The following is a 15,020-nucleotide window of genomic DNA, read 5'->3' on the forward strand; positions in this document are numbered from 1 at the left end:
CAATATCTAAACAGTACAGGGAACTAATTTTGTTACAGCATCAATGCTGATTTTGTTGCTTCGTTTGCTTTATGATTTTGATGCTTCCTTTGCTTGCTGATTTTTATGCTTCGTTTGCTTGCTGAGTTTGATGCAAGTTATCTTATCCTGATCCTGATTTGCTAGGAATGCTACCGGTTGACCTTGACCTTTGTTTTCATGGTAAAAAATTATCCGTATATCGTTAAACTTTAACGATCTTTGTAGCAGTACATATTTTTCCTTCTAATTTAAATCATGTTACGTGACAAACAGCTGATTTCAAAACTCGGGAGACGGTCCATGCATACATATACAATAGTAGAATTCGATCCCATTGAATTAAAGCTTATCCTGGAACAAATAAAATCATCATTACATTTATCTTCTTTAAATATTTCAAGGCGTGTTTCCTACGTACGTCCTCAACCTAGCTGCACCAGACGATATTTTTTTTTTATTTTGTTTTTTTATATAAATTGTATGAGAATATTACAATAAAAAGAAAATTAGTTGTTTATAAATATTGTATAAGAATATTAAAATGAACAAAACTATGAAAAAGAAAAGAGGCTTTTTTGTACACCCTGAGTAAGGAAACAAAATTACAGATGTACTCAAAGCCTGTTCCGAACCCAAAGCTGAATAATATGTTATATCTAAATTATGAAATTTTAAACTTTGAGGCATTTCTTCATTCACTGAGACGGGAGCTTTAAGCAAAATATTTTACATGTAATTTAAAGAATCGCTGTGTTCATATTATGATGAATATGCCCTCCTGTTGCGAATATGCAATAAGAGGTTCCTGGAAAAAATATCGTAGAGTTTTCAAAAAAAATCCTTTTATTTTCTTTTCATAATCTACATGTACTTTTAGATTTTTTAAAACCAAAAAAAAAAATGATTTTTTCATGTTCAAAATACTTATTGAACTATATAAATCGAAAACGTTAATCTATGTACATCAATCCAAATCAAAAATTAAATTTCAGCTCGTCAAAATATTATTAATTTAATAGTAATGTTGTTACATACGACACAAGGAATTGAATAGAGAAAGAAAAACACACGTAGATCCACCTTTCGTTGCATAAAATGGTGTTGATTTTATTTCAAATTATAAAAAAAAAAGATCAACCTGAGTGATATTTCAAAGAGTGAAAACAAACACATGTTCATTTTTTCTATCAAAATCCCACAGAAATTACCATTCTGGGAATCATATTTATGTATGCACCGTCTGTCATTTAGGGTGTTTTTCTATTTTTGCAGTCAGTTATCAATTGAAATTCAAATCATAATAATTTCAAAGCTTCTCGGTTACACTGGTATTAAAGTGAATGCAATTGTTTATGCGGTTTATAATTAGCTTTGAAATTTAAATCAGTGTAAATTTTTCCAGCGGTATATTCCGAATAGTTTAATTAGCATTTCAATTTGATTATCTTTTTATGTGTCTGTATATAAACATGGCTTTTATGTTGTTTGAACGTTTCACACTAAAAAAGAAAGCTATAAAAATAAATATATTGCAGTTATAAAAACTATAATGGAAGATGTTAGTTTGATACATTTTCCTACCCTAATGAAGTAAACATTATACCTATAAGTTTATTTTTAAAATAACGTCCTTCTGTATTTATAAACAAAAGTTTTAAATCATAATCAATAAATTAAAAGTATAACAATGTGAGTTAGCAATGACAGCTCACTACTCTTTTTAATTCATGCCCAGTGATGTGTGCATGATTTATACATTAAAGCAACCCCGGAAAACGTAAATATTAACGATAACAAAGCCCGTGCCCTGTTAACAAAAAAACAAATGCTTGTCGTTGTGTGAAGAAATAAGCTCCCATGTACTATCATTGAAATCTAAGGAGTATTTGTTTATATTTTATTCAGCTGTTTACTTAAACATTTTAAATTAACAAACAAGTTTTAAATATTTACAATACAACTGTGTCCAGACTCCCATCCCTTAAAGTTGATTTCCTTTAAAATAAAATTAATTTAAATTATATAATTATAATTATATATAATTATAAATATTGAAGTTGTAAACCATTCATGATTTATGATCTTTTAGAGATGTTTGTTTTCACTTATGAAATTTATATTTTTATCCAGAAGAAAAGCTTATGTACATATAGCTACTAATGTATTTGAAATATGCTAAGCAGGTGCATTTTTCTAAAATGTAACTGTCAAAGACGCCGAAGGGCATGTAACCTAGATTTTTATTAAAATAAATGTCAGGGAACAAAACACGCAGTCCCTTTTTACTCTTGAAATATAATTTCCAGATGCATGATGCAAAATTGCGTAAAAAAGATTACTTACATTTTATTATTTTTATTCCAACTTTTAAATAAGTTCGATACCTTGTAGTGTGATTTTGTTCTTTGTGCCACTGATTATAAGTACATTTACTTTGGCAATCGACAGAAGTATAAACAAATTTAAGCAGTTTCTCTTATTATACTGAAACCTGTCTAATCCAACATGCACTGGAAGACAAATTTTGTGTCGGAATAGACAGGGTGTCGGATTGCACAGTGTTAAAAACAAGGAAAAAACTAAAATTGGAAAGAAATTTAACGTCGGAATTCACAGTGTGTCGGATTATTCAGGTGTCGGATAAGACAGTTTTCACTGTATTTAGAAAAGAAAAGAAAATTAATATAAGCAATGTATCTATATATGTATATAGCTACATGTAGTATTATTTTGGAATTTGAACCTAAATATCTGCAATTGCAACTTTGTAATTTGATTTGAATTGGTGCAAGTGTCGCATAAATTTTGGAGGGCACCTAGAGGCCAGAATAATTACTTCTTTTTCAAAGATTGAATTTCACCCAATTTATACTTTTTCACAAAGAGATTCAATATATTAAATCATACTTTACACGAACGATGGTTGGTTATTTTTGTTTTGGCACCCCCTCCCCAAAGCAAAAAAAAAAAAATCATTCATTATTTTATATAAGAAAGTCTTGCTATTTTATAGAAAATGATATATAAAATATTTCTTAAACATAAATGTTCATAACTTGGCAATAAGATGTTTATGGCAAGTATTTGAATAATACTGATGTTGCATTTTTTTTTAGAATTGAGGCAAGTGAGGCAAATGCCTCACTTAATTTTTAGAGTTTTATGAAAAGTGAAAAATTTACATGCATTGAACTTATTAATTATGTGTGTCTTCATGCTAAATTAATCTTAATTTTTAAATTTTGTCTCAATTTCTGTAAATCATTCATTCCACCAGAAGCCTCATTTTCATTTAGAATTCATCTAAAATATAATTCAAAAATGTTTGTTTTGTAAATTGTTCGATTGTTGAACATCCCTTCTAAAAATTTCCCACTCATATTGAGACACCATTACTTGCCGGTGGAAAGCTGAAAGTTTTTAATTTGTACTGGGCTTACAGGGTCTATGAAGATGATTAAACAGTGAGAATATTTTTGTGCCATCACCTTCATAGGACGTCTGTTTATACGGTCTCATCCGAAGGACTGGTCTCTACATCCGGCAGTGGGATTCGAACCCGCGACGTAGGGATTTGCTCCATAGTCTGCGACTCGAGAACATACATTCTAACCATTGTGCCATGCGGGCGACGATTCAAAACGTTCTTTAAGATTAAATATTTTATTTTCTAATATCCAGGTTTCAGGATACCCGCCTTCCTCCTGGAAACCCCTAACACTGGCCATAAGGTACCACCCCTGTACCGTTTGGGACTAGGAATGCCCAGCATCCTTGCCTGACTATAAATTAGAACCTAGTTACGGCCTTGGAGTTGTAAATGCATTAAGTTTGATAGGCATTTTAATTTTCACACCTAGGATAATTGCATCATTTGTTGAAGCCATAATTGCGGTTTAATATACACATTCTGACTTGGGTATGTTGTGAATTTCACAAGGGAAATGACCGTTAGGGATTAGCAACGCTTCATTGCTCAGGAAACATGTGCACCTGTTGATCAACTGAGAGTACGTCTGAGAGTTTATTATACAACAAATCATGTACAGTTGTGTATATGTATTTAAAACAAGATGTGTTTGTAAAACACTGATGCCCCCGTATGGCAACATAGCCAATATATTAAGCTTTTCTTAAATTCAAATTTAATTAATTAGTACCAAAAGTAGGGTATTCTCACTGGAAAACAATTGTGAAATTTGAAAGTAAGCTAATGTTAAAGCTTTTTAAATAAAAAAAATCTCCAAGGTCAAGGTCAAAAGGTCAATGTAATTAGTATCAAATGAAAGGTCTTGCCACATAAAATACTTTTGTAGAGCATGAAAGCCCTAGCCCTTACCGTTCAGAAGGTATGGTCAACGTTCAATTTCTTAAAAAGTAGGTCAAACTCCAAAGTCAAGGTCAAAGGGTCAAAGTTATTGTTATCAAATGAAAGGTCTTGTCATAATGATCAAATATGTTAAGTATGAAAGCACTAGCCCTAACTCTTTAAAACTTATGGTAAGGGTTTGCTTTTTAAAAGTAGGTCAATCTCAAAGGTCAAGGTCAAAGGGTCAAAGTTCTTGGTATCCAATGAAAGATCCTCTCATAAGGATTACATGTATGAAGTATAAAAGCGCTATGCCTTACCGTTCAAAAGTTATGGCCAAGGTTAAAGTTTTTTTACAAGTAAGGAAATCTACAAGGTCAAGGTCAAAGGGTCAAAATTGTTGTTATCCAGTGAAAGGTCTTTTAACAAACATTATATATGTGAAGTATAAATGTCCTGGTATCTACTGTTCAAAAGATATGGCCAAAGCAAAATTTTCAAATTTTCATGTAAAAGTGGGTCAAACTCCAAGGTCAAGGTCAAAAGGTCAAATTTGGTGGTACCCAAAGAATGGTCTTGTCATAAGAATCAAATATGTATAGTATGAAATTACTGGCCCTTACTCTTTAAAAGTTATGGTCAAGGTTTGCTTTTTTAAAGTAGGTCAAGCTCAAAGGTCAAGATCAAAGGGTCAAAGTTCTTGGTATCCAATGAAAGGGCTTTTCACAAGGATTACATGTATGAAGTATGAAAGCCCCATCCTTTACCATACAAAAGTTATGGCCAAGGTTATAGTGAAAGGTCTTTTAACAAACATAACATATATGTGAAGTATAAATGTCCTGGTGTCTACTGTTCAAAAGATATGGCCAAAGTAAAAATTTAAAATTTTCATGTAAAAGTGGGTCAAACTCCAAGGTCAAGGTCAAAAGGTCAAATTTGGTGGTACCCAAAGAAAGGTTTTGTCACAAGAAATACACATATGAAATATGAAAGTCATAGCTCCACTAAATCAAAAGTTATGGGCAAGGTTAAAGTTTTTCTGAAAAATTTGACGGACAGACAGACAGATAGGCATGACAAAAACTATATGCCCCCGAAACTTCGTTTACGGGGGCATAAAAAAACATGTACAGAAGTTAATTTTATAAATCAAGTTTAGATAAAATAATTTTTTTACTGATTTTATTCATTTTTTTACACACAAAAAAAAAGATGTTTTGATGGGGGTAATGCAACGACCTTTTAGTGTTTCAATATACATGTATAGGTTAACAGGTATTAATTTTCTTGGATTCATCAAAATTAGTTTCAATTCATCCATAAAAGTAATGCATCTACTGAATTACAAAATTACAATAATTTAAGTGGGATCACTAATGTCCAATACATAACTTTCTTTAATATTTTGTAGTGGAAAACATGATAATATAAACACAAAACTGACATATTAAATTTGTAAATAAATTCTTTTTAAAACGATGAACCTCTATCTAAAGGTCACCCCTCTATAAAGGTCACTTTTGATGGATCTCGTGGATGACTTCTTAATAGAGGTTTTACTGTATAAAATTATCCGTCAGTACTCCTCACTTCTATAATTTTATTTCTATACATAGAAAAAGTACTTGGCTTTGATGTACGGGGGACGCTCATCTGTATTATAATCATATTTGATAAAATTATGTACATGAATATAACTGAATATTTAAACAGATATTCTTAAGAAATTGTTTCAATTCAGCATAATGATTTTTTTTATTAGAAAACATGAATAGGTGAGAATAGTTAACCGGGGACTTTCTAATTATATAGAAGTCACAGGTGCTTATTAAATAAATGAACATATAGTTTTGTATAGAAATACCGCAATATGATAGTGAGACTGTAATTCTTTGGAGGTTTAGAGAGCACAGATTTTGTCCTTAAATAGTGAAAGTAAATAATTTGAACTTCACAGGCAAAAGGATATATAATCCGACCTTCACTGATATTCTTTTTCGGTTTTGGTGTCTCATGTAAGTTTAAATTACAACGAGAGACCGGATTACGATGTGTTTATCGGATGTATTTACAAAAAAACTCTCTGATTAAATATTTCCTTGGTACTCAAGTACTTTCATATGTAACAATGGATTTCGCTTGACTATGTTTAACAAAATCTTGTCTATCTATCTATAGCATTTTTTGTACTTAAGTGATCTTTTTTGCAACAACAAAAGTTGTTATGATTTGTTTTTCATGTTTTTTCTCCTTTTTTTACTTCTCAATAGGGAATTTAATTTTACAAAGCATTTTCTTTTCTCCTTCATACAGAATCTGTTTATTGCTTTATACCTTAACAGTTACAGGCTTTAATGCATACATCATATATTACCGGTATGTCTTTATTATGTAAGATCCATATATACAATGTAAAAGAAAAGGCGACACTCATACTACAAAATGATGAGTCATACTCTATCTATGTAGTTTAAACAGTATTGAAAAAACAAAATTGTACAGTAGTGTTACGGTTGATTCTCTACACTATCTATGGGAGATATGCATTTTTTGAAAATAATTTTCTGACAATTTATATTAAAAATGCCAGGTTTTTTTAATAATTAGAGTTTTTTAACGTTGCAAAAAGTCTCAATTAATAGATGTATTGTAATTATAATTCAGTATTTTTGAAAATACACTCATACACGGTTCAGCATCTAAAGTAAGTCTTTTGGCAAAAGAATAAAAATTCTAAAATGTTTCGAAGTTGGGGAACATTAAGGAAAACATTATTTGCAATACAATTGATGCATTAAGATACCGACAATATATTTATACACAAAAATATAGCAAAACAAATACACAAGTTCAAACTTAATTACAAAAAAATACAATAGTAAAATAAATTAACACTTATATATTTAAAAAGTATTTTTCATGAAGCTTATGATAATAAAAACGGGAATGAAAAAAATATAGAATATAACTTTTAAAATGTGTCTCTGCACAGTATTAGACACGACTGCATTTTCGACAAGTGAATATGGATTCCATCTTCGTTTTACTTATCGAACCATAATTATCAATCTACTTAAAAGTAGATGTTAGATTCACTAGCATACTCGCCACACAAACATCTAACAATATTCCATCAAGGGTCATGTCTGAGATTAAATTATATCAACAAATAAAATTACCTCTTGCAAAATCAATGCTCAACTGTTGAAGCGAGTACAGTGTAAGTCTTTGATCTCTAAGGTGACCCTCTATGGGATGTTGTAGATGTTTGTGTAGCGAATATGCAAGCCGATCTAACATCAATTTTGATAAGATTCCGTCATTATCATATTTTTCTGTCATTACTTCTGAACTGTTAACATTAAATTGTTCAGAATAACATACAGCTTGTATTGTTTTCTCGTATCACAGTCGTTTCTACAACAAAAAAAAAGAAAAAGAAAAAAAATCACCGAAAATTTAAAAAAAAATCTCAAGTGCAAAATACTGTAGAAGTACTTTTTCCACGTGGTATCAATATACGCTATGTACGCGGTCACAAAGAACTTTGTTCGGTACTAACCAATATTTGCCCCCAAAATCAAACATTGACGGAGAATTACTTAGTTATGTTTTTGAACAGGGGGATATATGCTGACTTCAAAGCACTGAATATTTTTCATAAGTTATGACGTCATATTTTTGAAATGACGTCACGAAAATGATGTGAATTAAAAATTTTCATAATTTCTACAGAAAAATGTATATATTACGTATATATATGTATATTATTATAATTATATTATATATTATTATATTTTGAGTAAAAGTCACCTAGCGCATGTCTGATCAGGCTTAATATTCTGATATAATATGTAGAATGATAAAATCAATGAAATACGTAAATATTGTTCCTGACCAAACTTGCGCTCTATAAATTTTAAAGCTAAAATTGTTGAAATTTTGTCAATTTTGACCTTTTTCTAAGAAATGATAGAAAATCGGATTAGTTTGTGACGTCATAAAAACAAAAAAATTATAGAAACTACTTTGAAACTATAATATGTTCTGTTAATTTATATTCCTCAAACAATTTATAGAATTCAGCACTTTTCAAGAAATTTTCAAAATTTGACTTTGTGGGGGCAAGATATACAATATACTGCATATAGTTCTTTCCTCGGAAATTTGTCCAAGTGTATCTAATATAAATGTAAGGCCTATTTTAACAGTCAACGAAATCCGCGTAATTTTCTACTCGTGGATTAAACAGAAATTGAGATTCCGCGGAATTATGACCCTGTGGAAAAAAGTACGTCTACAGTTCATTAAAACTCGTTAAAAACGAAGTCACTGGAATCTATGAAACTACTTCGTTATAACAGTTACTGTAATACGTTATATCCGTCCAAGGAATTCATTTATGTTTTTCCAAAAGAAATATATATCCAAAGTAAAATACAAACAATTACAGCATGGCTTGCGGGGCAAAATTGGACAACAAAAGCACTTCAACTTGACAAAATTATAGGTGAATAATAAACATGTATGTCATTAAGAGTAAGCCCTCTTATCATAGTATCGATATAACTTAATGGTGGTTTTTTTCTAAAAAGTAATGCTACCTTATGCAGGGAATGGAGTAAGATGAACAATAGCTACTACATAAGTGATGAGGACTCCGAGAGCAATATATAGCCAAAGATATTTTTCGTCAACAATTTCCTTTTCTATAAATGAAAACAGATAACAATTTAGATACAGTTTATCTTTATAAAAAATGATCACAGGATTAATGTCCTAGCCATAATAATCAATATTTAAAAAAGTAAAAAAAGCTTCGCCCGTTATGCAAATTATCCCATGTTTCCCACTATTGTTGATTTCCCTGGCATACTTTCAAAACTAGACAGTGATTCCTTATATTTACATTTCACTGTGAAATATATTTGTAGACTAAGACATTAAAAATGTAGACTAATAGATTTAAATTACACGAGGACTTCCATGCCAATTTCAATAGTCCTCGCACACTGACGTCAAACACAAAGGCGGCCGCATGAGATTTACATGCATATGTGGCCTCCTTAGCGTCAGACACAGAGACAGATGCGCACGAGATTTGCATGCGTATTAGGCCTCCTTAGCTGCTGACCTATCGACCTGCCTATTTTACATTCCGGCAGAATTATCAAGAAATAAGTTCCCAAAACTTTCAAACAAATATCACAGAGAAAAAAATTAGAAATGGAAATATTTACTTGTATGCTCATGTAAGAATATGAAAGATTAAAATTTCCAAAATATGATATTTTTTTTGGTTTAAAACAAAATAATGCATTCTAAGGACTTTTTGATTCGTTTGATGCTCAAGTAGGAGATTTGGAAAACATATAAAATTTGAATTTCAAGCTTTTTGACACTGATTGCCCATAACTCTGCTTACTTATAATGACGATGTTCTTACATTGGTATTAAGATAAAGAGTGATCTAATTCATTCAAAAAATTTACGCATCTTTAGAAAGTGATAACCATATACAAATTCTTTAGTATAAAAATCAAATATTTTCCTTCATTAACACAAATTTGAAATAAGATGCAATACATGTATTTTTAAAGAATAATTTACCCAGTCTACAATGATGCCCAATATATCGGAGTTTACATTCATGACAGGCTCCCGTTTCGATGTGACAGTAAGGATGTAAGCAGTTGCTGGGACACGGAAGTGAACAGTTTGATCCATAGAATTTAGAGGATTTGCAGCCTAAAGGTATTATATGGTCATATCTTATTTGGTTTTGTTCAAATTAAAATACAAAATACAAAGGGCAGATATATATATATATATATATATATATATATATATATATATACATATATATTGTTTGTTTCATAATAATTTGAATAAAACTAGTCGGCAAAAAATCTACACACTTATCTTAAGCAATTGGAACTATATTTTCAATGCATGGATATCTTAAGATATGTATCTTTTTTAAGGAAATTTATACGAACTAAATAAATTCAACAATACTGCCAGTTTCAAAAATATTCTTATTGCATGTTGGGAGAGCTGCATGTGTTCCAGTAACATGAAACATACCTAACACTTCCACTTTGCAAAAGGCATTGAAATCATCATCAGAAAACCGACTTGCAGAATATGAGTTTTGTGGTCTCTTATTGTAGTAGATGACGAATTGTCCGTGTACAGGGCACGTAATATTGACAACTGCTGGTATTGTGGAATTGTTGTTGGTTGTGTCGTGGAAGCATAAGTGACCATCAAGTCTGTTTGTTGTGCTTGAAATGTATAGATGAAATCCTTGAAATCTGGAGGCGAACTTGTTTTGAAAATCTGGGAAAATACAAACCCGTTAATACATAAATATATTCCGTGTCAACGAAAAAAATAATCATAAAAGATATTGATGACTGCATAACCCTTTTTTATGTTCTGTAATGTCATTATTATAAAATTATTTATCTTTTTTTTCATTACTAACACTATTGATTTACATGTGAAATAAATATCAAATAAATTCTTCCCGGTATACGACTTGGGACTAAAATTAAGATTTGTATTGAAAACTCCGCAATATTGAACCTTTGAAGCAGGGGACCTCGGTTTAAAGGTCTTATGCGAATGTGAAAGAGTTTTAAATTCTTATAGCAAGTGTGTGTATATAATAAGTCTATCTTTAGATTCAATCAGCAACGTAACAGTTACTCTCAGCGAAGATAATGTATCTACCCTCAGTGCAACAATGTTTGCACGTTAGGTATCAATCATCCCTATGACAGTGTATTGTTGCCTTTGAAAGAACTACAAACTATTGTTACTCATCAGCACATTTCCACGTCGTCATCGTCGTAGAGAGAGAGAGAGAGAGAGAGAGAGAGAGAGAGAGAGAGAGAGAGAGAGTTGAATAAAAAGGTCTGAGGTAGATATATAACTTATCAAGTTGTATTTGATAAGCATTGATCACAATACTTTACGAAGTTGTAAGGTAAAATCGTGGACAAATTTTCTGGTGTGAAAAATAATCACCACTGCATGAATTCTGACATAGTCGCTACTCTTTAGTATATATTTTAATAATATACATAATAAATTTCCAAAAAAATATGTGCATAATTAAACAAATTATGAGATTTTATGTTAAGCAGTGTTTTGCCTTACGGCGCACTGATGATAACGTCAACGTGTGAAAAGCAGAGTCTCTTCTTTTCTTTGCTAAAAATAAAGATTGATTAGTTCCAATTAAATTTAGAAATTTCTTTGATGCATACTAAGAATACTTAAACAGTTGAAGGACAAATATGGCTATATACCATCTTCTGAAGACTTTTTACAATGCAAGTTAGTTACAAGATTCTCACCATAACACCATAATTTAACTTATAGGCAATCTGACGATCGGCAATGACAGAGTCTTTTGCTATTGCAATAGCAGTTTGCCCGTACGCTTTGTTATACTCGGGGACTCAATTAAAAAGACTTAGATGAGAAAACTCTCATTTCATTTGTATACTAAAGATTTTGTAATATTTTCATATTTTTTCTTGTGTATTCATACAATAATAATTAAAACCTCTTATAAGGTGTCATTACAACCTCTATATCAAACTTAACTGCTATCCGGTGCTTCGTAACGTCATCAAACATTTCTCGTGTGTTGTTTTACCACTTTCCAATTTCAAAAAGCTCGTGAAACTGCCAAAAAAACTAACTAAATGCATTAATCATTTCAAAAAGATCACAAAATTAATTGTTGAATCGACTAAGGATACTTTTTATCCCAATCTTATGTATTTAATGTTTTTATTTCGAATTAAACTTGAGTATTCTCCAATGCAGCCTTGCGTATTTGGACGTATCCTATGCACATTCACAGATTTTCAAATCTTTATTTTGTCTATAGATTACCCAAATTATTACGATGTACTTTAATATGATAACAAATAGTTAATGAATATCTCAGCTTGGTGCGTCCTTTGCTTTTAGAGAAAACCGCTTTGTCCAAGATTTTACTTGACAACCCTCGTAAATGAATTTGACCAATTAAATGTGTCAGCAGTTGGTATACATCACTGAGATATGCTAAGATACTGTAATCGTTCAGCCCAGCTTCTGATTAATGAGCCATTTCATATCTTCAGTCAATGTGTTTGAAGATTAATTTTTTTTTTATTCGTAGTAATAAATATCTGGAAATACTTTCTCAAGATATTTTCATACAACCTGTGATATTTAATATTTTCAATCCTGTAAAAAGCGTTCAAGGTAGTTCACGGTAGAGCGCTTGCTTTGTAATCGAGAGGTCGTAAGTTTGTGTCTCGACTGCGTCTTACCTAAGTCGATAAAAATGGGTAGCAACCGTTCCTTCGCCATGCGCTTTGAAATGAAAGTTGCAGGTCTTTAGGATTTGACGTTAACAACCGAGGACCAGTGTCAGCGGCAGGCATTGGCACGATAAAGATCCCTCACTGCTTAATGGCCCTGAGTGCCGAGTGAAGGTCCAATTTTGAAGCCCTTCCCTGGCATACGATGACGTCTCCATATGAGGGAAAATTCTCGATAGGAACGTTAAAGAATGAATAATCAATCAATCAATCATGTAAAACGGTTTTTTAACCCTATTTACCCTTTTTAGCCGCTCTATACCGTATAGGCAGATTTTTTTTAGGTGCCTTGAAAATCAAGCATAAGACTTTACTTTAATTGTTTTGAGTAGTGGGATAATGAATGTTAGACAAAATAAACTCACATTCTCTTAAAATATGTCAATGCAAAACATAAAAAAATAAGATCATATTATTTAAATACTAATAAATTAACTTATTTCTAAACATATTTTTTTAACATAAACATGAACCTTAAAGAAAACTTTCAGATAAATTTTAAAAAATAAAGATAAATCAAATGTCCTTACCTCTTGGCTGATTTCCAGCCGTGGGATATATTATTACATGATGTATGCTGACTACGGATCTCAAATTTACCCACCAGGTGGCAGGACTCTCAGTTCGTCCTGAGGTGCTTGAATTATTTTTCAGTCCACCGACTTTTATACCCAAGGAATGCATGGTATAGATTTTTGGAATGTATATATATGTTTGCCATTTTTCTTTTCGTAAAGCAAGGTTTTCTAAATGAATAATTAAAAATCCAAATAATAAGTTAACAGTTTATATTAAAAACATTAAGAAACTTGAAAATGTTTTATTTTGATATGTTAATCAGGTTTATTTTTGATTACATATTTGATACACATTTTACAGTGATCGAGTGTTAATGCATGTGATTAGTGAGAAAAGAGGTACAGAAGAATTGTACAAAAGACATTTATTGTTTTAAAACTTTATGCATACAGTAAAAGAACCAATTATGAATGCTTGTCAGCCGTTCAATTTTTAGATATCTTTTTTTTTTATCTCTATCACGCTTAAATAATTTTAATATCTTACCGTAAGCCAAAGTCACCGTATGTATAATACTAAAAATAAGGAGCACAACGATAAAAATCATAATTGAAGGCTTCTTGAAATTGTTGCAGTGTCGGAATCAAAACAACTAAATGTAGAAAATGCTACGTATGAAATTTTACATCAAGTATATATAGAGTATGTTTCGAGGAATTGTTTTTCCATGAAGTTTTTTAATAGAACTACGTGATGTGCTTTTCCATCGTTTTCATAGTTATGAAACTATGAAACTATGATGAATGCCAATACTAAAGAAAAATCTGTATAACATCTTTTGCCACTCGGGGTTTACATCAACAATACTGTTTCTTAAATTTAATTTAGGGACCTTTTCACAAAACATGGATTTCAAAGGAACCTTAGACAAGGTTACATTGTTAATATTTTCAATGTTTTTAATTATTTTCAGATAAAGACGAGTTAGCTGAATAAATGTTAAATGAATACACCTGAGATATCAATGACGATTGCATTCTTCTTCACACCATGACAAACACGGGCTCTGTTGTCGATAATATTTACGTCTTCCTGGGTGCAATCAATTAAATGTTTAACTCAAGGTACTCTCCAGTTGACATGAACTGAGAAGATTGGGGACAGGCCTTGCTTTCTTGCATCAATGTATTGATGTTAATTTATTTTTTTCATCAATACACAAGAATTCAACTTCTCTTAATTATTATGGATTATGTTTTCTTCCTGGATTGTTTGATGTGCCTTTCGTGGATTTATCCCTCATATGGAAACACCGCTTATTACCAGAAGAGGTCTAGGAATTTTACCAATGCTCAAGTTTTTGAGCGGTGGGCATCATTTTCTCGCCAACATCTTCTGTAACAGCATTTAATGGAGGGGCAAATGGATTGATATGGTTAGGTTAAAATTAAAATGACGGAGGCAATCCAAGTTCTACGAAAAAAGTATATTTTTTTTGGACCAATCTAATACCATGCTCAACCAGAATTAGCTATTTTTAGAAATTACATTAAGTAACTTTTAAGTAATTTTTAAAAAGATTTTTTTCTATGGATACAGTACTGTTTTTCAAATCAAAATTTAATATTATGATATAGATTTATAATATTATTTTTTTTCATCTATTTTTTTTTCTTCAGAAAGCAGATGAATTAGAAAATATGCCAAATATATCTTTTTTAATTGGGAAATTAATATCGGTGATATTATGAAGTGAGTTAGAAGTTACATCATTTAAA

At 30.9% G+C, this 15,020-nt stretch overlaps 1 protein-coding gene across 2 annotated transcripts; it reads right to left on the reverse strand.

Annotated features, from left to right (window-relative positions):
• Positions 1-7,316: 7,316 nt before the first annotated feature.
• Positions 7,317-13,426, reverse strand: LOC134268816 (uncharacterized). Of its 2 annotated transcripts, XM_062751063.1 has the most exons (5): positions 13,254-13,426; positions 10,421-10,675; positions 9,944-10,081; positions 8,938-9,042; positions 7,317-7,750 (listed from the first exon to the last, which is right to left on the reverse strand). In XM_062751063.1, the coding sequence occupies exons 1-4, from the start codon at positions 13,405-13,407 to the stop codon at positions 8,939-8,941; spliced, it is 651 nt and encodes a 216-aa protein (XP_062607047.1). In that variant the 5' UTR covers positions 13,408-13,426; the 3' UTR covers positions 7,317-7,750; position 8,938. The 2 variants fall into 2 exon arrangements, with proteins under 2 accessions (XP_062607047.1, XP_062607048.1); XM_062751064.1 differs by lacking the exon at positions 7,317-7,750 and having other exon boundaries at positions 8,901-9,042.
• Between the last annotated feature and the right edge of the window lie 1,594 nt (positions 13,427-15,020).

Source organism: Saccostrea cucullata, unplaced genomic scaffold (assembly GCF_032062105.1).
Source record: "Saccostrea cucullata isolate Sc308-1 unplaced genomic scaffold, CSIRO_AGI_Scuc_v1 ctg9215, whole genome shotgun sequence".
NCBI classification, from domain to species: Eukaryota; Metazoa; Mollusca; class Bivalvia; order Ostreida; family Ostreidae; genus Saccostrea; species Saccostrea cuccullata.

Coding starts and splice junctions, on each gene's coding strand:
- LOC134268816 (XM_062751063.1), bottom strand. CDS start 13,407: ATGCATTCCTTGGGTATAAAAGTCGGTGGACTGAAAAATAATTCAAGC. Junction 10,082..10,420: donor TTGCAAAGTGGAAGTGTTAG/GTATGTTTCATG, acceptor TAATACCTTTAG/GCTGCAAATCCTCTAAATTC. Junction 9,043..9,943: donor TGGGCATCATTGTAGACTGG/GTAAATTATTCT, acceptor TTTCATTTATAG/AAAAGGAAATTGTTGACGAA.